This window comes from Nothoprocta perdicaria, unplaced genomic scaffold, assembly GCF_003342845.1.
Source record: "Nothoprocta perdicaria isolate Ctin4 unplaced genomic scaffold, notPer1 scaffold_77, whole genome shotgun sequence".
In the NCBI taxonomy this organism is placed as follows: domain Eukaryota; kingdom Metazoa; phylum Chordata; class Aves; order Tinamiformes; family Tinamidae; genus Nothoprocta; species Nothoprocta perdicaria.
Genome location: NW_020456054.1, coordinates 3,228,475 through 3,254,218, shown reverse-complemented (window position 1 = coordinate 3,254,218; position 25,744 = coordinate 3,228,475). Strand labels below are relative to the sequence as shown.

General features: G+C 41.2%; 1 protein-coding gene across 5 annotated transcripts in view; it reads right to left on the bottom strand.

The window, feature by feature from the left end:
- DTNA (dystrobrevin alpha) overlaps nucleotides 1–25,744 on the bottom strand; it is a 148,332-nt gene that overhangs the window by 62,367 nt on the left and 60,221 nt on the right. For 4 of the 5 annotated variants that reach the window (XM_026051602.1, XM_026051599.1, XM_026051601.1 and 1 more), the window contains exons 1-3: nucleotides 24,598–24,664; nucleotides 19,699–19,779; nucleotides 1,865–2,078 (exon numbers count right to left, since the gene is read on the bottom strand). In XM_026051602.1, coding sequence (XP_025907387.1) covers nucleotides 1,865–2,078; nucleotides 19,699–19,779; nucleotides 24,598–24,664 — 362 coding nt within the window. Of the gene's footprint in view, nucleotides 1–1,864; nucleotides 2,079–19,698; nucleotides 19,780–24,597; nucleotides 24,666–25,744 lie in introns of those variants that run through there. The other variant, XM_026051604.1, reaches the window with a different exon arrangement.

Here is a 25,744-nt window from a genome sequence, read left to right as displayed (position 1 = left end):
GGCACTGATATGTCTATATTTGTGACAAGCGGCAACATCCCATTACAATAAAGAGAGATCCAGCTGATACTGATCCCCACAAAGCCAGACATGAAGAGAAGCTCTGCTGAAGAGCTGAATTGCTCCCTGTGCTCAACAGACTATACCAAGAAAGTTTTCCTTGACTCTAAAGAGAATACAGAGACATAGCTTTCACACAGACACTTAAGCATAGATATCTTAGACCGGACCTAAATCTCAACCTAGTTGAATCCCAACTCAACCAATCTCACGCATTTAAAGCTGTGAGTAATATGCATCCCGTTCCTATCAGGGCGTGGATAGTAGAGCTGCAGGCCTCTTCCTGAAGTCCCYCAGGGTCTCCCTGTCCTTCTGGGAAACCCCTGCAGTGCTCCCAGCTCAGAGGCAGCGAGTGGGGAGGAGGAGCTGCTTGCAGAACAGAGCGGGAGTCACATTCTCCTCACCCGCGGCCGTTTCTGATGAGAGCCCAGAAATAGGTCACAAGACACGGAGCGCTTGATGTTTGCAGGGAAGGCACAGCCTTGCCCTTTTAACTGCACTCACTATTTCAGCACAGAGCAGTAAAATCCTTTCCTCCATTTTGCTGTAAGGAGCCTTGACATCTAGCTGACATTTCCACCCCCATTACAGCGAGCTACAAAGCAGGCATATGAGCACAGACCCAGCTACGGTAGTCATGGGCCTTTCCCCGTGCCCGTCCGTCAGGAAGCGCTCTGTGCTACTGCATGCGCCCGGCCACATCCCTTGTCACAGCCACAACGGCATAAATGGAAACGCCTGCTCCTTGTTTCACTGCCCTTGAGGTGACAAAAAGTGTTCCTGAAGGCTACAGTTTCACGAATGGTTGACGTATTGTTCCCCCCGTGGAGGGCAGGACAGAGGCTGCAGCTGCACAGGGGCCTCCGCAGCCGCTCATGTGGAACCACTGCTTTTAACTCGCCCGTTGCCATGGTGACTGAGCAGGCCTGGGTGATCCGGCCCTGAAAGGTGCCAGATCCCCGGCAAGAAGCCTGTGGAGCGAGAGGATGGGAAAGAGGGAARAGGGTAGAAGGGAGAGATCTTGATTTTAATGACTCACGGCCAGTGTTTTCAGCCGRTGAGCTTTCAAAACATCCACTACAGAAAGGTAATAGGCAGTCTGCATCTTTCAGACTTAACTRCTGTTCTCAGTTATCTGGTTTAGCAGATTTCAAATGTAGGCTGATGCCCTYGTATTCAGTAACACTAATATGTATACACAGCATCCTTGGAAGCTCACCCTCTCTTAAACTCCTCCTTTTTGTAAGGCAGGTCTCATGCAGTAATATCCAACATGAATTTCACTGCCAAATCCTGCTCTTTATTCTGCTTCTGCCATGGACTCGAAACCATGCTGCATGTGGGGTTTTTTTATTTATTTGTTTTTTGTTTTTCTGTCATGAGGCAGGAAACAAATTGCTACAGCTGCAAGAACTTGAAGGAGAGAAAGTTGTCTCAAAATACCGAGTTGTTAACCCATGTCACCACTAAGTGTCATACTACCACTGCAGTGGTGTGACTCACTGGTTTGTCAATGAATAACAACGCAGATAAGAAGTGGAAGCAAATTTGTGTCTATAGATAACTGTTCTTCAGTAACACCCAAAACAAGTCTGAGTAACTAGAGGACAAATGAGTAGGTCTGACTTTGGCTCAACAGAAGTAAAAATGGAGTTCCTCAATTTTAACTTCTGTTAGAATAGTTAGAAGTATTCATTTTTGTTATTTAGGGCAGAAATTTTAGCTTGTTCAACTGTTTTTCAAAGATACTTTCACAGCGAGCAAAACCCTTTCACCAGTCAGGAAAGGAAGAACACAAACTTACGGATCAAAGGCTGCTAGCAAGAAGTTGAGCAGCAGGCTGATAGATTGCTCCACGTTGATCTGGTGGGTGGTTGGCATCCTTTTGTTGAGCTGGTAGAAAATAGTTGAAATCACAGCCTCGAGGCGAGCCACGTTGAGCTCTATGTTGGGGTCCAGGTTATTAAGGGCATTTTCTCGCAGTGCTTCAATCACATTCCAGATGTCCACCAGGTGTACTAGGGTATAGCACACAGAGAGTCATCAGCGACACACACTCCTGTTATCTTCTCTCTATAACATCACCCGAGGCTGAGAAATGCTTGAAAGAATAAAAGCATTTTTCATCCCTGAGATCTGAACTCAGAGAGAGGTGAGGAAAAAAAGTCAAGAAAACTCAAATCTGTGAATAAGCAATCAATGAATTTATACTCTGAGTTGTAATGACTATAGCTTCAGTTCAGGAAACCACTCCTCACTGTATAAGTAGCAAGTAAAAAATGATAACCTACTGAAATCAGTGGAACTGTTTTTTTTCTGAAGCACGACTCTATGAATACTCATTCAGAAATCACTCTTAGATGTTTATTTTCATAGCAGATGGATTTTTTTTCAGGAGATCCTAGGAACACTAAGTGCTTAATACATACTGCCATGGGCATTTTTGAAAATTCTTTTCAGCTATTTGTACCAAAACCAAAATATTTTACAGAAAAAAAAGAACTGTAATTGAATCAGGGCAGACAAGCTATGTTTAGAGTTTTCTACATTTAGAAATAAGAAACATGTGATGAAGCAATTTAGTGATCCTAAAGTCATATTTTGGTCTTCTAAATACATTTAGCAAGTAATTTGTTAAATCTCTTTCTCTGATAGAAATCCTAGTTTTAAGCTGAATCTTATGGCAGCTGTTTTTGTCCAACGGGACAGCTTAAAAGACAATCTCTTCTCATCCCTCATATTGTATCCAAACACAAATCCTATTTGCATAGCATTGTTATTTTGACAATATGATCAAGTTACTACAGATTTTYATTCCAGAAGTGGAGGACTATGCCAAACATTACACTCATTCAAAATTTGAATTTAATTCAAACTTAGGCTCAAAGAATCCCATCTTTTGTCTTGAGTATTACATACTTGCCCGCTGAACTGCCAATAAAAAACAAATCATGAGATTCAAGGTGCAAATTCTCTTTATTACAGGAGAAAGTGCTGTATAGGTCACATTACTTAGCATGGTGCTATGCCTTATGACATATCAAGCATCACCTGAACCTGAAGGAATTGCATTTTATTGTGGACAGGTAAATCTAATTCTAATAATTATCATTATATTTTTAATTGCGTGGTTTGTAGGTAGTGTTTTGAGGGCTGCAACGTGGTGCTCTTGTGGCAGAGAAATGCAAGGCGACACTAGCTAGGTAAATTAAATTATATCATCTTTGTACATTATCTACTATTTTTTGTTGTGATTGAGTTATCTTATGTCCGCCCAGGAAAACAAAAACAAAAAAATCTCTAACGCCCTGCTACCACAGGTGTAGGCTGCAGTGCCCATGGATGAAGACACAGAATATAGTTGAGTGGCAACAGCAGCAGCAGCTGCTTTGGGCATTAGACGGGACAGCTTTCTACTTATTACTCTTCATTGGAAAATAATTGCGGGGGGGGGAATCCTGTAAGATACAGTTTCACAGTGACGCCTAATTGGTTTTTGACCTTTGTAAAAGGAAACTTTTACATGGGACCTTGTATGCTGTCATGAGGACCTCTTAAGAGTATTCTGAATTTAGCCAGTTAGGTGGTGCACACAGCCTCTGAACTCTTCCTTTCTTTCAGCCTAGAGGAAGAGCATCTTCCCAGTAAAAATGCTGGCATAGACCTCAGACCCTTTTAATGTAGCCATTCCTGGTCCCATTCAGCCAAGTGCTATCATACTGTCTCTAAAGTAATTGGGTAATTGGGAAATGAACAGTCCAAGGGAAGTCCATGATAACTGACTCTTTCTGAGGAAGCTTCCCCACATGGCCAGTGAAAAAGTTMAAGGGACAAATTAGGTAGGGAAGGATAGAAGTCACCAGAAACCACATTATGGTGTGGTYTTGGAGAAAAGAAATATGGAGCTATATGCCAAAGAGCAGCAAYAGGCCTGGTATATGYGCATACATTTTGGCATCTTATTAASAGGGAARATGTAAACAGAAAGCAGGAGGCTAAGCGTGGTGTTTCAGTCCAGTCCTAGCTGTCACTGGCTCTAAGGATGGTCTTTATGGCAATTCAGACTACGTAGAAGAAGGAGCAGGTGCTTCCACCAGCACCTGCTTTGGTGGTGCAGCTTTGGAAAGCTGCTTTGACCAGGCTGCTTTCTGGGTGTTGGGGTATATGTGCAGATGGTCAAAYGTGACCTGTAGCTACAATCAAAAGATAACAACAGCAGAAATCGCAAGGCATTACAGAGAGCAAAAAGGAAGAAGGAAGAAATATATATGCAGATRGCTAGCCTTGACTTGAGGCTAAACTTAACAGCAACCTTAGAAACAGCATCAGTAGGGGAACTGTCTTAATGGAATTGCTAACCAATTACCAGAAATTACCAGGGCAACAATATCACAAATACCAAATAAGGATGTAAAATCAGCAAAATTGAGGCCAATGGGAAAAAAATAAACAGGGACAGTTTGGTTGTTTGGTAGTGGATGAGGGTGATAAAGGGAAAAAGCATAAGAGGGGAAAAGGAAGATAAAAGGACAACAACTGAGGTCATTAGGGCTGTCTGGGGGCACGTCACAAGAAGCTCTGAGCCTGACCAGGACAGAGGAACAAAAGAATAGAGTTGTTCTTACCATACATTTGTCTGATCTACTCCTGCAGTCAGTGGAATAGCAAAGTTTTCCCTAGCATTGACAAGGGAACATCCAAGGAGGATAAACTGAGGAGGATGAATTGAGGGCATCTGGATGCCCTCAGTGACAATGTCACATAGCAATTTCACTTCAATAACTATGTCATAGCAGTAAAAAACACCTGAATCACAGAGCATGCAAGAAAATGCCTGGCATAAGTAGTGAATATGAAGTGTGGCTTAGTGTCTTTTTTCGTGATGCACACTGATTTTATGTGACTGTCTGACTTTCATGTGTTTTTTCTTTTCCCACTAATATTTTATTTTTCAGAAAACATTTATATTTAGAGTTAGCTTTGAGGTTGGTCCTCGAATGGGAGATACCCAGAGGCTAGCAGAGGTGGCTAATAATATCAGTACACTAACACATTTCAGGAAAAGAACATTGGCTGCAGTGTTAACCTTAAGCTGATAGCCTCGCAGGCTATTCTGACACTCATTGGTATGCCACAAAGATAGGGCACAAACCTAGATCACTTATTGGAAATTATATTGCAGTGGCTGTCCCCCACCCACCATAAAACATTAGTCTGGAGGAATGGCTGTGCATTTGCACTATAAATAAATTCAGTTTTTTTTTTTTTTTTTTTTTTTCCCCAAAAACTTTTTGGTTCCACTTTAAGCAGAATAAAACAACCATTCTGCTGCACAATTTTCTTTCACATTTTACTCATGAATTTCAGACCTCTTTACAGAGGCTGGAAAGACTTTATGTATGCAGAAAATGAAAGGTGGACACGCGTCAGGCTTTTCAACATGCTCTCCTGATTTTGAATATATTTATTTAAAGGGCAAGGTTGAAATCACAGGGACACCTCATTGCACTGTTGTATGGAGAACTCATGTCTTTAGCCTTTATTTAAGTCAGCTGTCGAGGTCAAGAACTGACTTCACTTAAACTTGATATCAAAAATCGGGTATCTAGTGTCACCTGCTGCTCAAGCCTCTTCTAACATCAGTCAAAGAAAAGGGCATCTCCCAGCAGCTGCTTGGAATGGGTGGGATGGGTGGTTCCTCAGAAGTACCACTATTGCTTTTTTGACCACTGAGAAGGCCTGCAAGTAAAATTAACCAAAATGAATCCCACTCCCTGTTCTTTAAACATTAAGAAAAGCTGTTTATATTCTAACTACTACATAGCCTACAATAATCCGGGCTTTATGGGAAATATGAATAATAAATATTTTAATCTGTAAGAACTATCAGATCATATCATAGTCACAGCCTCTTATTTCAGACACTCTGGCCTCACACACATTGCAATTAGATATACTGCCCTAGTGGCCACGTAGAATCCCTTGCTTACATAATAAGTAGACTCTTACATACCACAACATGTTGCAAAGTCAACCTACCTACCATTATTTATTTATCCAATCTCAAAATTACCTTAATCTTGCTGCAGATGGCATTTCATCTTACTTTGTTTGCCCATGCAATACAATAAATCCTGAACCTAATTTCCAYGATGGTTGCAAGATTTTGCAGTACAACTCACTTACAGATGCAAGAAAACATTCTTACTCCTAAAACCTGCATAAATTCCTTCAATAAAATCCAACTTTATAAATTTGTTCTTCCTTTTTTATTGCTGTGGCTTTTACTGCTTGTGTAGCCTTAGCCACATTTGCCTCTAAAAAGGGAGTTACTGCTCAGAATGAAAGAGATGCCTCTTCTGAAACAGATCTATTAAGCTGTAGAAATCTGGGCGTTGTTTTTCAGTGTCGTGGGATGATTGGGAGTTGCTCAGCAGAAAAAGCTGCATCTATCAAGCATCTGTGCATAAAACTATTCAAAATTACATAGCTCAGCCAGTCCTTGAGGACCCTTCAGAAAGGCCTCACACTCCTTAAATAGCATAGCTACCAGCTATAGATATCCCTCATTTGCCTGCTGTTTGGAAAAACAAAACAACAACAACAAAAAAAAGATGACTTTCACAGGCAACTGCTAAGAAATACATTTTCCCTTAGATTATTATTATTTTTAAAGTCATGGTTAAGATAAGCATCTGCTTATCTTAAGCAGATCTTACTAGATCTTCTAGGGCAAAAATTACCTGCTAATTTAACTTCTGTGAGATTCAATAATAGTTAAACTCTGCTATAGAGCTTCATATTTGTGCATGTTCTGTTACAGACTGTGGTTATTGAGGATAAGCAAAACCCAGTATCCCGACAGCAGCGGGACGGCTGCACAGCACTGCCCACGGTTGCCAAGGGCTCCTTCTCCGCAGCAATCATCAGGAACAAATGCCTACGTGAGGATGTGCTCAACGAATCACAGAGAATTAACATTATTATGCAAAAATATACCCCAAATGATTTTGTTTTCCGTAAGTGATCCTCTTCACCCTTCTCAAACAATATTTGGAGGGTGATTCTTGCCAGCACACTGCAAATTCATTAGTCTGTCTCTCTAGTACCTAGGTGTGAATGGCAGAATGCTGACTCCGTTGGAAAAGACTTTCAGATTTTTTGCAAATTATAACAGTTTTTAGAGACCTCTCAAATATTACATCCTATCCTTCTGCCCTCACCTATGTTCACTATCACTATTAAAGGGCTCACATTATTATTAAGGTACTACTGTATTATTGCAGTCAAACGTAGAAATTAGAAGCTGCAGTACAGATTTGTGCCATCTTACGTTTTGGTCACCAGGGTAATTTGTGGAGGAGAAAGAGGAAAATTCTGGAGAAAAATACATTGTTTACTAAAAAGATATATGTCAATTGATATACATGATACAATATATCCAGCTCCCCGGCAGCTGAGAAACTGCTTCCTTTTTTAAATGGAAACACTCCAAACACTAACAAATCTAAGCCTTTTAATGTTAAGATGAAGACACAACTCGGTTAAAACACTGTGCCTGGTGCTAGGAAGCCACATGACATGGCCTTAATCACATATTAAATACCTGTTTTAATATTCAAACACATCTCCACACACAAGTGAAAGACCACTTCATCAATAGTGGACTTCTGGATCCATATGTTTCATATTGCCAGGAACTGGTTAAATTCCCACAAGACAGGCAACAGCATTCCTACAATATGCACTTCTATTATTCTTGATATCCAGGCGTAATGTTATTTTAATGAGAAAKGTTTTCTATGCGGCACTGCGAGATCACACCTATATGCTATTGAATAATGATTTGCGTAAGCTTTAAAATAACAAAACAAGAGAATTCATAGGGACATAAGGTAAAAAACTTGGTCAGTAAATGCGTATCATTTACAACAGCTTTCTCTTTCCCATAAAATAAGGTCACTTGACTTATATCTGAGGGCATATTTCAATAGGTAAGATTACAGCCCTTCAAATTCTAATATAATTCCTCTAATTCTAATATAATTCCTGTATAACAGCAAGCAATACATGAGGGAGAAGCTCCTGCGCTCCCCGAAGGTGGCAAGAGGAGCTTCAAGGCAAGGTGATGCTATAGGTGCTGTGGCTTCTAAACCACCCTCTCTGCAGCCCACCTGGTGACAGAAATGTATTTAGACTTTCAGAAAACATTTCCAAGCAATGGAACCACCAAAAAATCCGCAAGCCGCATTCCAGCACATTCATTTAGGGGGTTAAAGAAGGAGCCTGGGCACAGGCCCCCTCGCAGGCGCAGTGCGGGCCGCTGGATGGCACCACGGGCTGCAGTGCAGCGAGTGCCGCACGCAATCCCTGTCCAAACTCAACTCCCTGCCGGCACCGCGCCGAGCAAGCTACCGCTAATCCGAGTCGGTGTGTTCCCACTGCTCTCTCCGGAAAATAACCCTGTTGAAAGAATATGGGCTTGATGAGCTGGCGTGTGAGCATCCTATGCAGAGCAGGACGTGATGGGTAAATAAAGGAAAAACCGGGGAGCAGGAAAGGGCAGAATATTTTTGACCTGAATATCCTTATCATGGTGATACAATCTCCTCCAGATTTATATGCTTTTTTTTCCCTCAAAAGCCTTATCTAGCTAAAATAACACSTTTCTCTCTTAAACAACTTCAATTTTTCCTTAATAATGTTAGGTTTTTTTTTCCTTTGGTATACTCACACCCAACTACTCTCTGCTTCAAAAATCTCTGTACCACTAAAGGCCTGCATCTTGCCTTGCACTATTACCAGCAAAAAGCAAGAGTAAATTGAATATAAAAGYTGCCAAATCAGGTGATTTATATTTTTCATTAATTTTGAAGTAATACATGTTACCAACTCTATGGATCTTGTCTCCAGCCTCTCTGTCCCCAGAAACTGCTGTTTTCTTTAAAATCCCTAATGCTGGAAACTTGTTAGGACAAAAGAATATTTAATTTAATATTTCTTCATAGCAATTTCTTCCCTCATAGCTAAGGGAATAAAAGTTGAGATTACTTTTTTGACCTTTAAGGTTCAGTCATATTACAAAGGTCAAAGAAAAAGAACCAGCATCTACTATTCATTCATTATTCATCTATTTGATGAACACCTTCCTCAGTCCATCTACTGTTTTTCACGGTTTGACTCATGTTTCTTTTTTTAATTCTTTACTTTTCCTAATCATTTAGCTTTGGCAACACTGTAAACAGCAATACAACACACAGAATACTAATGGCTTATGATTTGCATATTTCCTTCAGTATGAAAATGTAATTTTTTATCTATAAGCATATTCTTTTCTTTCTCTTACTTTAAACTTCTTATGCAATAAGGACCAAGCCTGGCCTGTTACATTTTCATCTATTAACAATAACTAGAGAAATACTTGAGCTAAACTTCACCCTTGAGTAAGCTGCTGGATACCAGAATAGCTTCTCTCTCCTCTCATGTTGAGTGTGGGTTAATGAGAGCGTTTGTGGGAGCACCTTGATGTACTGGGACAAATGCCCACACCARCCTCAGCTGCTGAGGGAGCGAGCATTGCTGTGAATGCTGTGACATCCTTGGGATGCACAGGAATTTGGAGAAAATGCATCTGAAAACGTAATGTCTATCTTATTTAATCTTTTGCTCAGATAGGCGATGGACGTGGCAATTATTTCCAGTCGTTCAAGCTTYTCCAGGTATGTAAACACCCATTACATTTTTATTTGCCTAAAAATCTTTGGGGATTTGAGCTATAACCAGCTTGAAGGTCAGAAGAAGTAAATCCTGGCACCCTGAGGATCCATTGCTCTTAGCAAATTGGCCTGAGTCAACAGTGTCTCGCGAGGACAAACTATATAGAATATTTGATGAAAATCTGGCATTGTGTTCACATYATCTTTCCATATTGTAATGTCCAGCATGGGGCATTACTGATTTCAAAGCAAGGTGTCCCGCAAGAGCCTTGCCGCGTGCTGGTGCCCGGGTTGGTTGCTCAGGAAGCAGAGCCTCCGGACAGGGAAGCTACCGTAGGGGCTCCCGTGTCAGCAGTTCGTGGTATCACACACCGAAACCTGCATCTCTTCAGCAGGCAGGTGTGAGAAATGGGCCACGAAAAGGGGAACGTACCAGGTGACACCAACACAGCTCAGCAATCAGCAGCAATGAGCGAGGAAAGGCAAAATGCAAAATAAAAAATGACAGGTAAATGGGATTTAGGTGAAGTACCATATATCCATCCTTTTCCTTGTGTGCCACTTTAATGTTGTTGCCAGGGCCCCTAGATGGAGTAAGAGTCTCAATATACGTGTTCATTTATCTGTCATCCTTTATCTTACACATGCAATCCTTAAAGACATCCTGCAAAGCCAAGACAAAATAAGAGTTTCAAGGAACAGGCCAAAAGTAGATTTTTCAATAGAGACAAAATGAAACGTGGAAAATGAAACTAGGGGGAGATCAGCACCTTCACAAGAGAGGTAGTGTGATACTAGTGTCTGCTTCATTTATAAGAAATTGAGTTCAGCCTTCTCCAGCAATATATGCTGAGGGACTGGCTCATTCCTTTTCTCATGCCACTGTAAGGTCTATGAGTTCAACAGAGTTACTTTCAATTTACTTTCTGCCAGAAAGGGAGACATCCATCTTTCCATCCACTGTGTGAACTTAGGAAATGCTCACATAGGGCTTTTATTGAAATTAGCCACCCTGCACAGACATGGGGTGTCTCACTGCTAGCACTCTTCTGCGGCCAACACCACCATCAAAGGTATCATTCAATTTGAATTTGGGCTAAAATGGCTTAATTCAGTGCGGGCAAAACTGCCTCACTAAAGTCACTGCATATCATAAAATCATTGCCCCAAGAAAGCTGAATATTCACTGTGTAGACTCCCAGAGTTAAATTAAGAACCTCACACAACATTGAGGACTCTGCATTGTACAGTCCCTTCAAACTTACAAAAGTAGGAAGTAATGTTTATGGCTCATATCATCTGTTCTCACACTTCGTCCTTAGCATGGGAGGTGTATGCGGTATGAAAGCTTCGAGTTAGACCTAGAGGAAATGATCCTAGCTGCTGCTAGACTGGTAAAAATATCAGAGAATGGTTCAGCTCAAGCTTATCTTTGAATCCTCTGGATAGTACGAGGTTGAACAGTAGCATCAGAGGTACACAAACTGACTTGATATTAACTCTGAAAAAATGAACACAGAGTCAGAAGGAAAAAGACATTCTTCTAGAACTACTGAAGTAAAAGGGAGAATTACGGTAAGAATGAAATTCAGCTCCACACGCTGACTTTTCTTCTGTGGAACATTYATTGTCTTCACCCAAAGAAGCATGTAATTGCCGAGAGCCTTCACTGCAGCCAGCTGGCCTCCCTGCTCGCTCTGTGTGGCTCCACTTGCACAAGTGCTGAAGAAAGAGGCTGTAAAGGGGCAAAGCCAGCAAGGAGGAAGGGCAGGAGGCAGGTCAGAATGCCARGGGTGGCCACAGAGGAGCTCATGGTTCAGGTGCAGAGGGTGAAGGCTGCRCTGGGTGACAATGCCAAAACTGGAACGGGGCAAAGAAACCTCAATGGAGAAACCAAATCCAGCAGGCAYGATGTAGAAGGGACCTGCATGCATGGATTGGGCAAAATGCTGCAGCTCATCCTCTCAGGAAAACAAGTTTCTGTAGGGACAGAAAACCTGTTGTCCGTTGTCCAAAAGAAAGCAGGTAGAACCTGAGCTAAACCCCGACTGCCCAAAACCTTGGTGCTGTGAACAGAGGCAGGGCCAGCTCCAGGAGATGCATGGARGCCCCCGGGGCAAAGGTTCTGATGTCCACCCCAAGCAAGGCATCTTGTACTTTTTCCCTTTCTAACATAAACATGGTATTGTGTGGGAAAACAAACAAGCAGCAGGCACAAGTCACACTGTCCAAAGTGTTCTGGCTCCCGAGAGAGGTGCTCAGGGGCAGCCCGGCACAGCACCTGCAGCACGACAAACCCCATGGGGACAGGGAGGGTTCACAGGGAGAGAGGCTTCATCCAAGGAAAAAGATGCTTGGAGGCAGGAGGAAGCCGGGGCAGGAGAGAGCAGCCAGCAGCGGGAGAGCTGCATGTGGGCCAGTGAGCAAGTGAGCACCCTGGCTCATCACATGGTGCTGAGGAAGAGGCAGGGAAAAGATAAGGGAGCGGACTGGAAAAGCAGCGCAGCACTCTAGGGGAAATCAGAGATGGAGAAAGGAGCAAAAGCTCTCACGTGGAGAACAGCAGCCCTCAGAAGATAGGATGATCCGCTTATCTCTGTGGTATCCGTCTGTYTGCATGAGAGTGGGTCCCTGCACACATTTTGCAATTGTTTAAAAGGGTACCAAACCAAAACTAGTAACTGCTTATGCTCTTTCAATTGAAGTGTTTGTAAGGAAGACCAGGGAAATTGGGATGCGCAGACTTTCCTGTCTGGAGTAAGCAACCCCAAGCACGCCAGATCCAAAAGAGCCTGCTGCCTGTATCAGCACAGAGGCTCCAGCTGGGCAGCAGACTCTCCCACCTCGGACCTGGCTCACGAGAGCCACCGGGCAGCTGGYGAGGGGCAGACTGGGCAGAGGTCAAGGAGTGGGAGAGGAGAGAGCTTGAACTGCGATGCAGCTACAAAAGCTGCGTGCACCAAGCCAGCGCTGAGCAGAGGGCAGAGTGCCAGCCTGCTTGGGACCCGCCTATTTCGGATTTAAAGGCAGCCAATTCAGTCATTTTGCTCTGCAAAGGACAAAATAATATTAGCTGGCAATTTTCTGCAACACGGTTCCGAATGGTGGGTGCTTACAATCGTGGGAATGTTTAAAAAATCAATCTCAAGGCGAATGAAAATCTGAGAGTTCGAGACAAAGATCTTTGACTCTGACAATGAAATGAATTCCAAATGTCCACTGGCAGTACTTGGATTGATCTTGTATGAGACAGAATTACAGGGGTAACCTTTAAAGGCAAATAACTGGGGACCCCTGAGCTAGCACTGCCTCTTCTGGAGACGCGTCCCACTGTCTGCTAACACTGAGACAGGGGCCCAACAGGTAACAGCAGCCTCTCCACGAACATATTGAGTACACGGGCTATACACCAGCTGTCTGGCAGCTGCTATGACCTGCCAAGCATATTAATAAACTTATAAAGGGAAGAGAAAATTTAAACGCATTTAAGGGTTTAAATTCATTCAGGATTAAACCATTCAGGATATTGTGCTRCGAGTGAATACTTATGGACTGAAATCCTTATGAAGGATGTGTCTGCGGGGAATATGCCAAATCAAGCCCTTTTGAACTTTTGATTAAATAATTGATGCATAATGCAGGATGTATAATATATGCATCCTTTTCCCATAGTTGCCTGGAAACCCATATGGAATGGTACTAGCAGTTCTGGTAAAGCATTTAATCTCAAAGTAGCTGGTAAAGACAAAGGAATAAAAACAGTTTTAAAAATCATTAACTCATGTTTCTTYCCATTATTCAAATATTGCAAGATACCAGAATTAGTAACTTGCACAATGGCATCCATGYTTTTACAATACAGAGTGCCTTTCTTTTTTTCTTTGCTAAAGCTTGCTCTCTTGAAGTCATGTGAATGACTGTGAACCTCATCTTCCATTAAAACAGAAAACAAATATTTCCAACTTCTATATTTTTATATTACTACTACTACTAGTAATAATATTCAGAGAATATCCAAGAGAGTCAACAGAGAAGAACAATAATAAGCACAAAAATAGGAAATACTGTTGTTTTCAAGTGATAGGATTTTTAAGCAAGTCTTTTAGAAGTCTGATCACTGAGAGTCTTTAAATATAAGAATGTACTGATGTACTGACGTACTGATCAAAAATTCAAGAGGAAGATTGTTCTCCCAGGAAGTAATGCTTCAAATTGCAGCCAGACAGCCCTTTTGGACTCTGCAAGCAGGCAATGTTGCTTGTTATTCAGCCTGATCACTCTGTGACCCAGCCTAAGTCTACCTTGTGTTTATCACTTCCAAGACGGAATGAAATACATGAGAAAACCCAAAGTAATAACAGAACACTAACTGTGTAACCCTGGAATGACAAAGGATCAAATTATTGAATCCAAACGATTCTATAATTATGATAATTTTGTGGTTCCATTTCTGAGGATATTTCTCATAAAACAAAAATGAGGGGCAACCGCTAAATTATAGACCTTCAGTGAGAGACRGGATGTTGAGAATGATGCTTCTTGCCATAGTAGAGACCTTCATAAGACTCTTGCACATAGTGTGAGCCACCAGTGAGCATTTCTTGTGGACTCTCTCTCACTTCGGAGAAAATAAACATGCATCAAGCCAAGGAAATAATACCCTTGCAGTATGATGGCAAGTAGTCTCACTTAAGTAAAGAGAAACTGTTGCCAATTCTGAAATGAATCAACCTATTAATAGGAAAGACTTGGTGGGTTAGTATCAACAAAAGTATCCTATATATTCTAGGTATCCTACAGCTTTATGGTTASGAACGTTTTGGAAAGGTAAGAGCAATGCATATTTTCTCATGCAGAAGAAATAGAGCCTGGGTCTGCCAGTGACCCCCTAGGCCAGTAGATAAGGTGGAGGTGTACAGCTCCACCGCAAGGAGCTGTCCACTTTCTCTGTCTCTGCTACAAGTGCCCAGTACTGAGACCTTTCAATTTRGGGTAAATGGCATGTTGAGTAGGATTGACTAAAATGATACTTTGAAATGTCAGCCTAGTACAGAAAATAAAACATCATTAATTTTTATTTTGGTTTACTCAATTAAGTCTTAAAATGTGATTGCTATCCTGATAAAGGCCAATAGCTCACAGAGCCTGATCTCATTATTTGCTACCCATGCTGTTGGTTTCTAGGATAAAAGCAGTTTCAGCAGTCTGCTGTAGTGTTACAGGAGGTAAAAAAGTACAGAATGAAAACAGCTTTAAGAAAAGCACCTAAAAATAGTGTGTTTACAATAACTGTCATTCGTTCTCAGTGTGAAATTATTATATTTTAGGAGGGTGAGAAATTATCCTAACTTGAAACAAATGCAAGAAGGCAGATGAGATCAGAAAGGCACCCCAGAGTGCGCATGGAAATCAAGCTGACATGCTGCTCTGCCTCAGGGATGTGACTACTTAAGCCTAAAGGAAGAGGAGGAGAAGTTGGAAGTAGGTGGAAGAGAACACCCTGGACACACACAGCATCTCTAATACGCTTGTGGCAGTTGTACTTCCTATGTGGGAGCAACTGAATTAACATTTGGACAAGACAAAACAAAGCAAAAAAATAAAAAATATTACTCAGGCTGGAGAATATTGAAGGAAGAAATAAAGAGCCTGAAACCCTAAAGTGCTGGAATTAAACTGTCAGAGAAATGAACTCCCTTTTTGCCTGCATTAATTAAGCCCCATAACATAATCATCAGCATGGCTTTAAATTCAAGGCTTTCAGCTGCCAGGGATTTATTCTGATCTCAGGATATCAGCAAAATTTGCTGTTCTACAACCAGTGTCATGAAATAATCTCACAACATGCTCAGAGAGGCCTATCAGGAACTGCAGCAGTTCTCCAGCTGTACAGCTCTGTATTAGTGAGTGATGTTTAATTGTAGAATGGTTTTGATTACGATATGTTGTTATGTTCCACTCCTGCTGCCACCATCGCCCACAGGGAATTTCCATGCAAACACGGCATTTCTTCTCAGCTAGCTTTTCTGTATAAACAATTGAGTCTTAATAAATCCACTGAAATCACATATTAAGATAAGTCAACTACAGAGTGATGACTGGGGATAACTATAATCGTGCTTTTTGGGTGACTCCTGAATACRGGTGAGTGTTGTCAGATTTGTGCAGCTGCTCTCATGGGTCACTCATGCCGTGTTTCAGGGCTAGTTTTTCCTATATGTGTGAATGCTAGGCAGAAACACCAGTCTGCAAGTCACTCCTATGTCAAGATGACACCCTGAGAGGGACTGTGCATGGTGACCATATATATTGGGTTTTTCAAAACCTGTTTGGATCTCCTGGGAGCCAACTGAACTGCAATACCCTAATGTCAACTTTGTCGGAGTGACGGTGGTCCCTAAGGTTTCCAATTCTGTGACTGACCAAGAATTTGCAGACCTGACAGCGCTCACCTCTAGTTTTTCTGCCTCCTCCCTTGACTCCTGCAAGGTGCGTTGCTTAGGCYACCTCTGCAGTGCGTATAGAAGCTCTAGCTGGTGAAGTCAGCTATCCACACATTGCACTGTACACACTGAGATAAACACGTGCTACTTTTGGTCAAGTTTCTGCACCTGCTTGCTCTCTGTTTTTTTTTTTTTTTTCCCCAAATAACAAAAATTCCCAAATCAGTGCCCAAATCATCAGAGTTCTGTTGTTTCCGAGACTACATTAGTGAGCCACAGGAGCAGTCACAGGCAGCTCTCCCACTCCTATCTAGTTTTCCATTCTCAGGCCTGAAGATGATGTCATGACCAGCAGGGATTTCTTCCAGGCTTTCCTTCCCATGGCATTGGTTCTCATTTGGAATTATTCATGGGACAACCTTGGGGTCTTCTCAAGACTTTTTTCCCCCCTTTCTTTAACATATGAGGTATGCACAGCTTGAGTTAATCTGCATGACTAAGAGAAGACCTACTCACTGAAACTGTCAGTAGAAACAGAGAAGCATAAAATGAGTTTTTTATTCACACTATGCTAATAAACCTTCTCAGCTTTAGGATTCCTACATGTACAGTTTTGTGGGTCTCTTGCTTCTTGGGATTTTTCCACATAGTGCGTCCTACATTTAGGGCCTGGCAGACTCCAAAGTGTGTCAGTAAATAATTTGTAAATGTTATTGTTATTTATTTGTAGGAAAAGAGGAATGCTTATATCTGAAAGAAACTTCTTTAAAAGATCAACACTGTAATTTTTTCAAATTTATCTAATAATCATGTTCTGAGTTCTTACGAAAAATGTCTCGCTTCTCTGAGGAATAAGGCTAGACTGGATTCAATTTTATCCTGTTTAGTAATTACAATGACTGATATTGATTTTTTCTCACCYCACTGATTTTATTTAAACTGTCTGTTGATTTAAATTCTCAGAGAGATTTTTATTAAAAAAATTCTTTCCACATACACAGTAGTTTTCCGAAGGTTTTACAGAATTATCGTGATGGCACATATTTGTAAGTTTGGAGAATGTTTAATAAATATCTTTAAAGTTATCTTTCTTGTGCCAAAACTAACTGCATGTGAGTACTTCTAATATGATAGAACAATTGATTTAATCAGCAGCATTGGCATTCAGTGTACAGCATAAGTAGTGATTTTTTTTTTAACTTGCTATCTGTTCTATAAACTTTGGCTACATGGTTTAACAAACTTAAGGAGACTTATTGCTAGAAAGAATGGCTCTTTGAATATCCAAGTATATTCTTGCCCATTACACACTCCCTAACTCACCAGTAAAACCCACCCTGCCAATGAAAGTTTCAGCAAAGCATTTTTGAATAAATTCACCAAGGAAGAACGGGAAGTGAACCTGCTTGCACTGAAGACAAGTGAAGCAAACATCACATGGCTTGCTCTAAATGTAGCTGTCCGCTCTGYGATATCCTAGGACAATCGCACACCACTCTCTGCTAATATGTACTTTTTGGGTAAAAGAGATGTTGGTAATAARTAAAACTCTACTTTTCTTGGCACTGACACTTCAGATATTTGAAGCTGCTCCCTGCTTCCGTCCTTACATGCTTTCAGGATGCAGCCAAGAGTAGCTCCCTGCTATTTATTAAATTAAAAGAATCCCTTAAATACAATTTCTCCAAGCAATTTTTCCCAGTAAATCTCACCTGGCATGAGTTAGAGAAAAGCTAGTGAAGGAAGAGCAGAGCAGAAGAGCACAGCTGAAAGAAGCCAAAGATGGCCTGAGTGACCAGAGGTGCTCTACACTACTAGCCTTTGACATTTTTCTTTTTATAGTTCCTATTAAATGAAGCGGCTCAGACACAGCAGGAAGAACCTTTTTTTTTACCCTGTGCTACTCTCTTTGATTTTTTTCCCTGAACCTACTACTGGGTGGTGCATTATGGCAATTTCTGTAAGGGAGAAAGTAAAAAAGAAACCCACGGAGTAGCTGCGTTGGCCAAAGGTCTGTCTGCACTCTGGCTGGGCCAGTACTTGGTAGGGTAGTTCTGTCTAGAAGTCATGCCTTGCACAGCCACTGTGCAGAGCTTGAAAGCAGCCCAGGTAGATGAGTGACTTCTCCCCTTGCTAACAACACAGTGTCATGTGGGAGAACAGCAGCCTTGCAGAAGCAGAGAAGAAAACTGTAGCTTACAGTGAAAGAGAAGTACATAATTCAGCCATTGCAGAACAACTGGAGTTATTCCTAAGGCTGCAGAGAGCCTAATACTTGGGATGAGATTTTTGTTGAAATGAAGTCTGCGGCTRGGCAGGTCCTCCCGCCTCCAAAGTTTTGCATCTTGCTCTGTGATACTACCCCTCCAACTCATACTTTGGTTAAACACACATTAAAAATAACTAATATATACCAGAGAAGTGATTGAAAGGCTAATTCTGTGGGTAATAAATAACCTAATAAATACTCTCCAAGTGCTTTTCCTCGCGGCTTGGTCTCCCCAGTATGTTTGGACAGCATAAACATTTTCTGTGAGGCAAACAGATGTGACCTCAAAGCCAGGCACTCTCTCACGAGCTGCTAAACCCTAGCCACACCAAACACTTGTTCTTACTACTGTGAGCAGCACGGGGGCGGGCAGGCTGTCACTCCAGCTTAGACACAAAAGCTAAAATAACCGACGGACTCCTGATTTCCTTTTCATTAGTCCTCTCGCTGCTGATACTGCTGACATGACTTCCCCTGGTTTGGAGCTTTTTAAACTTTGTATGGAAAGGTCTACTAAAACACATAAAATCCACCATTCTAAGTGTTTGCAAAATAGAATGGAGAACAAATGACATAATCCACTAAATGTTTTATGTTTATTTCCACTTCAAAATTCATAGCTCTTCTCATAAATGTGCTAATAGATGCCATAACTGGAAAGGAAGAAACATTGAATCTTAGAAGATAAAAGTAAGTTTCCCACTTATCAAGGGGGAAACGTCTTAGGAGCAAAACTAAAAGGAAGAAGAGAGTCATGTTGAGATTATGAGCAGCTTCATCCTCTTCAAAGAGGTCTCTCTTGGTGGCCTTTAGGAAAGAAAGAGGTTGACATCTCACTTACCTTTCGGCACCCCACATAGAGGAGAACTATAAACACCATTTGTCCTCCGTACAGCTGCTATAAAAAAGTGCTTAATTTGCAGGATATTGATAAACCCTTATTTACAAGAAAATTAAACAATGTTGTCAATATGCTTCATTAATTAAAGCTGTGGTCTGCATCATGACCCACCCTTGTGCAACTGAAATCTTTATCATGTTTGAAGCAAGACCCTTGTATCACAAACACTTCAACATTTCAAAGCTCTCCAGGCCCTCTGGTTAGTGCTTTTGGCCATGGATGATCTGGTGATGGAGCTGGAGGGCAGAACGTGAGTGCAGCGGGCAGGTAACGCTGACGGCAACCGGGAGGAAACGCTGCCGTACTTACAGTTGCATTTCTTCTGAACAAATCTGAGCTTGCATGCTGTTCTGTAGGTGGATAAGCGAATGCGATCCAGATCTTGAGCCCCTAGTGGAAGAGAATAACAGTGACAGTGGCAGGGAAAACGACTTTTAGGGAGGAAGGCAGGGAACAGACAGCCCACTGCGTCTGTCACTTTGAGGAGCAATCTGGTCAAGCTGCAGGCTAAAAGACACACTGGCCAGGCTCCAACAGCAGGGACATCCTCCCTCTAATTTTAATATTTAACAACAAAGATCAAGACAGATACCTTCAGCTGACATGCCACTACAAAACAAGATACTGCCAGCAGACCGCATTAGAAAAYGCATCACACCAGAGCTAAAAGAGCTAAAGGAAACTAGGAAGGGGCGGGAAACACTGTGAGTGATACAATTGCTGCATGGGGGACCTCRGAGAGGCAGCTCCAGGCTCATACATGGCTTGGCCCCAGCTGCTCCAACTTAGAGACCTGGCAAAGCTTCCAAAGCTGATGTCCAGGCCATGGGTATTCGAGACACTGAGCTGGGCTGTGGGGTTGCCCTTTCCTGCCCACCCCATCTAACACTGGGCAGGCTTGGGTGGGCAGGCTTGGGAGGAGACAGAATCACAGAATCATTATGGTTGGAAAAGTCTTTCAAGATCATTGAGTCCAACCATAGATCATTGAGTCCAAACATATACGGGGTGTAGGGGTCCACTGCACTGCTCCTGGTGGCTACAGAGGGACCAGAGCACGGGGCAGCATCTGACACTGGTGCCTTAAGGTATCCCGCTGCTACGTATCATTCATAAAGCTTTCCATAAAGCCCTTAAAAAGTAGAGGAGGAGACTGTTATTTAAATGCTTCTCTTTGCAGCTGGTGTGTTTTACACAGGGGAGAGTTGTTACATAGCTACCGTGTAGCCTGTGAAATGCAGGACCGCTTATTACATATCACTCCACATAGCATATTTCAGACACACATTCAAWTAAAATGTTGCCTGCTTGTTTGTTCACTAGGATTGCCCCTATAATAAGAGAAAACAAATGTTTTCCTCAGTGGAGCAACCTCCTCTGTGRAAAGGCACTGAGCTACAAATATCAGAGCCTCTTGAAGAACTGTCCACGTGAACCACACCAAAGGGGACCCTTAACCTCCGAGTAGCGGGCAGTRAAAGATGGCCCTATTTTGTCTTTAAACACATTTCTCAAATGCATTTTTTGAGATTCATCTTGATATTATGAGACTAGCCACTCAGCCCCCCTGTTGTGCATATGGCCAGGCCGGCTTCATTCACCCACATTCTTGACCAATCTGGCATCCTCTGGACCCAAACATTTCAAGTGCGCTCTGCCCTGTGAGATGAAAATGAGAATTATGTTCTTCCCCCTCCTCAGACTCTGCTCTTTTCCTGACTGGATTCTCCCACACCATCATCCCAGGGCTCTCATGTACTTCCTTTTGCCAGTTGGCTGTCTTTACACCATCTGTTCCTGGAAGAGGCTACCCTCAACTACTTAACATCAGGTCTGGAAGGATTCTTATTTTTTCTCATCATATTCTTTATTATTAAATTATGTGGTTTCTCTCTTCTTCATTAGGATCTTTTTGACAGTTTCTCAAAAAAATGCCTTTTCTGGAAGAGAGGGAAATAATGCTTGTAACATTACGTCTTTACTTTTTTGATAGGACCAATGTGTAACATGAATGCAACTTTTCCCTTTTTAATGTGAAAGCTAGAAATAGAGCTTTTAGTGCTTCTTTATAGGACTTTAGCCTTTAATGAGATGCCAAGATTCAAAGAAAAGTGTGACTCTGGCTCAACGTATTTTCTTGGAGGCGGTATTAAACACAAATTAATGAATCTGTAGGCAATAACATTGCTATTTTTACTATTTGCACATACAATTGGGGACTGTATTATTTTAGGAGTAGGTGTTTTTGTTGATAAATCCCAGGAACACAACAGATAAGTACTATTGCTACATCTTTATACTTAAATTAATCTTGTTTTGCCACAGTCTGAGATCTATTTATCAAATAACTTCTGCAGAAAAATGACTTCAATTACATGGAGAGTACCCAAAAAGAAGTGAAAAGCTGTGTGGGATCAAACAGGACAAATGAAACTCAGAATTTGTAACTTGCCTACAGGATCGCCAGTGTGTTCACTCACCTTCTTTGCTCCATGGCAGTATTTCTCTGTTTTTTTGAATATTCCTCTCTCCTACATTGCAAGGTTTCACTACTGTTTTTGTAGTGGATAATATGTTTTGGCAGCACAATAACAATGTATATTTTGAAGTCTTTTTATCAGAGCAGGCAGTAGTATGCGCATGGCAGGTAAGTCTAGATGTAGCCTATTGATTTTGACATTCAGAGGCATATTTTGAGATATAAGACATAATCTAAACTTTGACCACATGACTCTGTAGATGATACTGCTTATGATACTAACTCACAAAGGTTTATGTCTTGCAGGTAAAGTGACAAGCCTTCCGCAGAAAAAAAAATAAACTGGTCTGCAGAAAGGACAGCTCACTCACTGCCTAAAAGTTAAAGTCATTTACTACAGAACAGGCTTCCTATTTAGAAAGACAGGAATAGGCAGGTGTTTTTGCTATCTTATGTAGCCTGGAACTTGTTCTGCTTTCTAAAAACATTGTGGGATTTTATTTACCATAGTCTGGGCAAGGAGTCTACAGACTCATAGTTTAGGTAAGAACCACAAACACCAGCGAAGTCGTCTGTCACACACATTTTTTTCTTGCTCTGATATTGGCAGGTTGTGCAGTCTAACTTTTTCATCAGAAGCTTATATCTGTTACAGTGCTGAGGAACTCTGCACGACCCACACAGTATGTAGGGCACATGGAGCACATGCTTCGTGGTAAACATCGATTTCGTGGGGTTTCACACAGCTGAGGGAACCTGAGTGCCATGACAGAAGGATGAACTTCTGTTTCAGTCAAACACGCTCTTTAAAGCACAGGAACTGAAGGGACTCTTTAAAAAACACAAATGAGCATTTCCTGAATGTCTCAGACATGTCTAGTCTTCCACAAATCCTATTTTTTCTGTAGCTGAAGTCTGATTCAATTTGTGCATATACAGGAAGAGGARGAAGGGAGGCAGGCAAATGGGAAAGGATAGCACACAGGACAAAATATGTCAAAATACTAAAAATGTGAAAGAAAAAAATAGTAGAAAATAGTCCTTTGTGTGCAGTACAGAAAAATAATCCCTCCTACTTCTCCAGTTGCTCACTGTAAATTCACATAACTTCCTCCTCATTCCCCCAAAGCAACCCAAAACTGCAAAACAGCCTTCAAAACTGCAGGAGCAAACCACCATAAAACCTCACAGCAAATTCTCTGGCAAGTATAAACTAGTTTCTGTTTTAGGAGCATTTCAAACTAACCAAAGTTAACCGGAGGGTTGTCCTTGACTTGAGCTGCTACAAGATCAAGTCCTTTATATAACTCTAATTAAAGTATAGCACATTCTGACAGTGCATGACTCTYATTTTTTTGTTTCTGGCCAAAAAACACTCTTCCCTCCATTGGCCTAAGACTTTGTAGAGAGGAGCCAGGGGAATATCCCARTGAGTTACATCAGTAAACTTTGTATGACACTGTAATGTGTAGAGGACACAGCAGAGCTAGCAGACATATAGGCACCTCTCTGCTGCACAGGCACTTGACTTCATCACCCAACTTGCAACGCTGTTCAGATGTTCTCCAGCAAAGCTGGACCATTTTCAACAGGCCATCTGAATATGGATTCTTCATTTCGGAGGGCTTAGGAGCACAGATGCAGGTCGTTATGTTGTGCTGGGGCTCACTTCTGGAGAAGAAGTTCTGAGCACATTTGACTCCCTTGACTCTCCTGCACAGACCTTGCCTTTTAATGTACACAGTTGTCCAAGTCTCATTAACGCTCTGCTCAGTTTCTCCCAAAGGACGACAAAGAATCAGAAAGAAAACAAAAAAAAAAAAAAGAGGAATTCTGTCCTGTTTGAGAAAGAGTCTATACAAAACCTATACCAGTGCCTATGCAAAGTCTTCCTGGCTGTTCTGTGAAGTGGTAGTCACCTGAATGTTTAAAACATGTAGATTATTTGCAAATTTTAAAATTAAGAGGCAAGATCTTAAACGGATGGATTCTCCAAAACCTCTCATATTTCAGAGAAGCAGCTCTGGAAACTTTGCTCCTTTAATTTTGCTCCTYTTTGCTTTGTATCTTAAAGTTCTAAGAATCAAAATTTTGGCAAACAGCATAGATCTGCGTAACCTGTGTCTAGTGTTAACTCTAATACATATTTCAAAAAATAAATATTCATAACAATCAAAGTACCACTGTTGTGTCGTTTTTACTATATTGCAAACCATAAATAATAGGAGACTTCATAATTACAGACAAAGCTTACATAAATCTTGTAAAAGGGTGCCCGTCTCAAACCTCACACATATACACACAACCTGCTTGAAAATGATTTTCATTGCATGAAAAGTAATACACATGAAGACTGCTAAAAGCGCACGAATTCTGATTAATATAGTATACCCATAACATATTATTCTGCAAGGAACACACAGCTTCACTAGAAACAATAAAAAATAATACTGAAGAAGTGGGATATGTGGTATATGAGACCTTCATTTTGGGCTCAAGAGACCATTGATTAAATGAATACAGTCACTGAAGCTGGTGTAGAAAAAACCTCTTCCCTACTATTTGGTCAAATAAGTCCATTTTCCTGTAGCGTTGGTTACAAAATATCAAAAGCATTTGTGAAATTGAGATGTCAGATGCTTGGAATGCAAAGTTTGCATAATTTTTACTGACACTGCAGTGCAACTGGCTTGATCTATCACAGTGAAACATGTCTAGGAAGTACTTACGCATTTCTGCAAACAGCTGCCTTCTTTCTGCCATGGTATTTCCTCTTTTCCCACAATCTTCAATCATTCTGGAAGACAAAATTATATAAAACATTGAGAATTATTCCCAGATGAAAAACACATACCTAAATATTCATAATGGATTCTGGTAAACCTTTTAGGTTTATGTGTACACAGTGCCATTTGCCAGCCTCTCTGTGGAGTGGTTTCAGGGGAAGCTGGTCCCAAAATTGTCCTCTGTTCCCTAGTTTCTGCTTTCAAACATTTGTTTTCCCTCTCTTCCTCTCCCAAAGGCAATGTTCAGTTTTTCTGGTTGATGTAACTAACTGACTTACATAACATGAGCTCCAAAACTCAGTTTATGTTTTCTTAAGAAGGAATCTTTAGTTTAAATTATGTAAGAAAGAAGGAATCATAAAAGATTCAGAAATTATTTTACAGTTTAGAAAATGCTTTTCTAGACAATTCTAGACAGAGGAGACAGAAAAAAAATGACACAAGGGCAACTAAATCCATACTCCTCAATATAATAGCCTCTGTTTACTCAAGTAACTACCCTTGAAATAGTCACTCAAATTCAATAGTTACTCAAATTCAACACAGTATGGCTCTGATTAAATTAATTTCAATAAAAAGCTCAGCAGCAAGAATATTTTCTTCCCTCCGTACTCACATATACAAATCTTGCAAGCACTATTAAGAGGGCTACAGCTGGATACAGCAACTAGAACAGAGATGGCTTCTTCTATTCAAGCCGTAAAAGACTTCAGAGTGAAAATGAGCATATTCAGTAGCTCTTTGAAAATGAAGACAGAGCACCCTCCAGAACTTCCTATAGATAAGTACTCCAGCAAACCTATGTCCTTCCCTATCTGCCAAATCTGAAAGGACTTCTGACCCACATTTTAAATCTACATCCTTATCTCAACTAGTTTATATAAAATACAGTTTGGCCACCCAAGATAAAAGGCAGATGTTGTGCAGATGCATGCAGTCCAAAATATTCCAATGTCTCCCATGGCAAACCCACATACGTATTTCACAGGAACGCTACCAGTACTGGATGCTGATGTTTACCATCTGCCTCACCAAAGGACTCAGGATAGAAGACCAGTTTCCTTTCATTTATCAGTGAAAAAAAATCAGT